Here is a 1,629-nt window from a genome sequence, read left to right as displayed (position 1 = left end):
ATCGAGAGTTGTTGTTGCCTCTTTATGTAGCTCTACTTAAGTCTAATAGAATGACTATGGTGTTCTATATTTAGAGATACTCTAAGGTCGTGTATGATCCTAAACTAATGCTCATTCCAGTTGTATCAAATGGCGTGAAGGGACTGAAATATGGTGTAAAATTATGTTGTCTGACAGATTTCTGCCACTATGCTCTAACTTTGTGACAATGTTGGTCACTTTTCTTATACTGGAGATAGTTTCTTTTTGACTGATATATGTTGCAGTAGCAATTGATGAGAGCTATTTGTTTAGCTTAGACATTAGAGCATAAACTTTATCCGAGTAGTATAAATTTGGGACTGGATTATAGTCTGAGGACACAGTGGATGAGATGGTAAAATTTTTGTACCAAAGTTGTGGATTTCCTTTAAGATTTCAGGTTGCCAAGCATTGAATTTCGAACACATAATTGTTGTTTGCAATACTTGACTATATTTGATGTCTGCATATTGTGCATCAGATACATTTCTGTTAGGCCTTTGTCTATCTTGAGCAACATGCTTATCTCTTGAGGTTGCACTTTTTTGTATTTGCAGAAAAAAGGCATGACTCGTGCCAGATTTATCTATGAAATGTCCTAAAATTTAAATTAATCTTGAAAGAGACAAATGGGGCTTAAAAAACTTTAAAACAAATAGAAAAGTCTACATTAGAATGGAAAAAAAATGTTTACATTGGAATGAAACAGGTGGAGTTTATAATTATACAAATTTTGACATGACAAGTTAGCAACCCAAGAATTTGCCTAAAGCAACATATCACCATCACAGGCTGTTACTTTTCATTAATAAAAACAGCCCAACATTTGACCAAATCAAGTGCTTTCTCGCTGTTAGGATTAAAGATGTGGAAAACATGATCTTCCCCTTTAGTTTCAATAATTTCTGCTTTTCCTTTCCACTGACTCTTCACCAAAGATTCATAGTACAATATCCCTCTGTCTCTCAGAATATCCATTTCTGCAACACAAACAAGAATCCTATCACAAGCCACTTCTTCAAGCTTTGGTGCTTCATCAACAAAAGGATTGATCAAAGGGTCATCATTTCCTTTATTTGATGGACAAACATATTTCCACCATTTATCCACCATTGCTTTTCTTGGATCTTTAACCTCTATACCAATAGGTTTTTCTCCCCAGAAATATGGACTAATCATGAGCATCCCAGAAAACTTCATTCCTAAAGCGCCTTCGTCTGATTTCCCAGCTCTGATTGCCATGAAGTGTGAAATATTAGCACCTGCACGAGTTAATTTCACTATAGTTACTAAATTATATCTACTAAAATCGATACATACAGAAGAAAATGTTATTTATTGTTTCAAATATTGTACCTAACCTAACAGTAAAGTCAAAAAATAAGGGTAAAACAATTTTTTGTTTGTTATATATGAACGGTTGAATTTCCTCGAAATAAGAAAAGATTCTTGTGTAGTAGCAATTTGGATAAAAATTTGCTTTATCTCACAGCTTCAAATCGTAGGTGTGACATTTTAATTTTTTTTAATCCCCTTACATAAATACTTGACTCGCTACAACCAGGGGCGAAACTACATGTCTTAAAGGGTGGTCAATCCACATTTCAT

General features: G+C 34.1%; 1 protein-coding gene across 1 annotated transcript; it reads right to left on the bottom strand.

Moving 5' to 3' along the window:
- Positions 1-654: 654 nt before the first annotated feature.
- LOC109221723 (probable carboxylesterase 2) lies at positions 655-1,350 on the bottom strand (the record flags this gene model as incomplete). The annotated part of the gene is made up of 1 exon (XM_019386182.1): positions 655-1,350. A coding segment is annotated over one exon (534 nt), but the record flags the coding sequence as incomplete, so codon positions are not given.
- Positions 1,351-1,629: the final 279 nt, after the last annotated feature.

This window comes from Nicotiana attenuata, unplaced genomic scaffold (assembly GCF_001879085.1).
Source record: "Nicotiana attenuata strain UT unplaced genomic scaffold, NIATTr2, whole genome shotgun sequence".
In the NCBI taxonomy this organism is placed as follows: domain Eukaryota; kingdom Viridiplantae; phylum Streptophyta; class Magnoliopsida; order Solanales; family Solanaceae; genus Nicotiana; species Nicotiana attenuata.
This window is presented reverse-complemented; position numbering and strand designations above follow the sequence as displayed.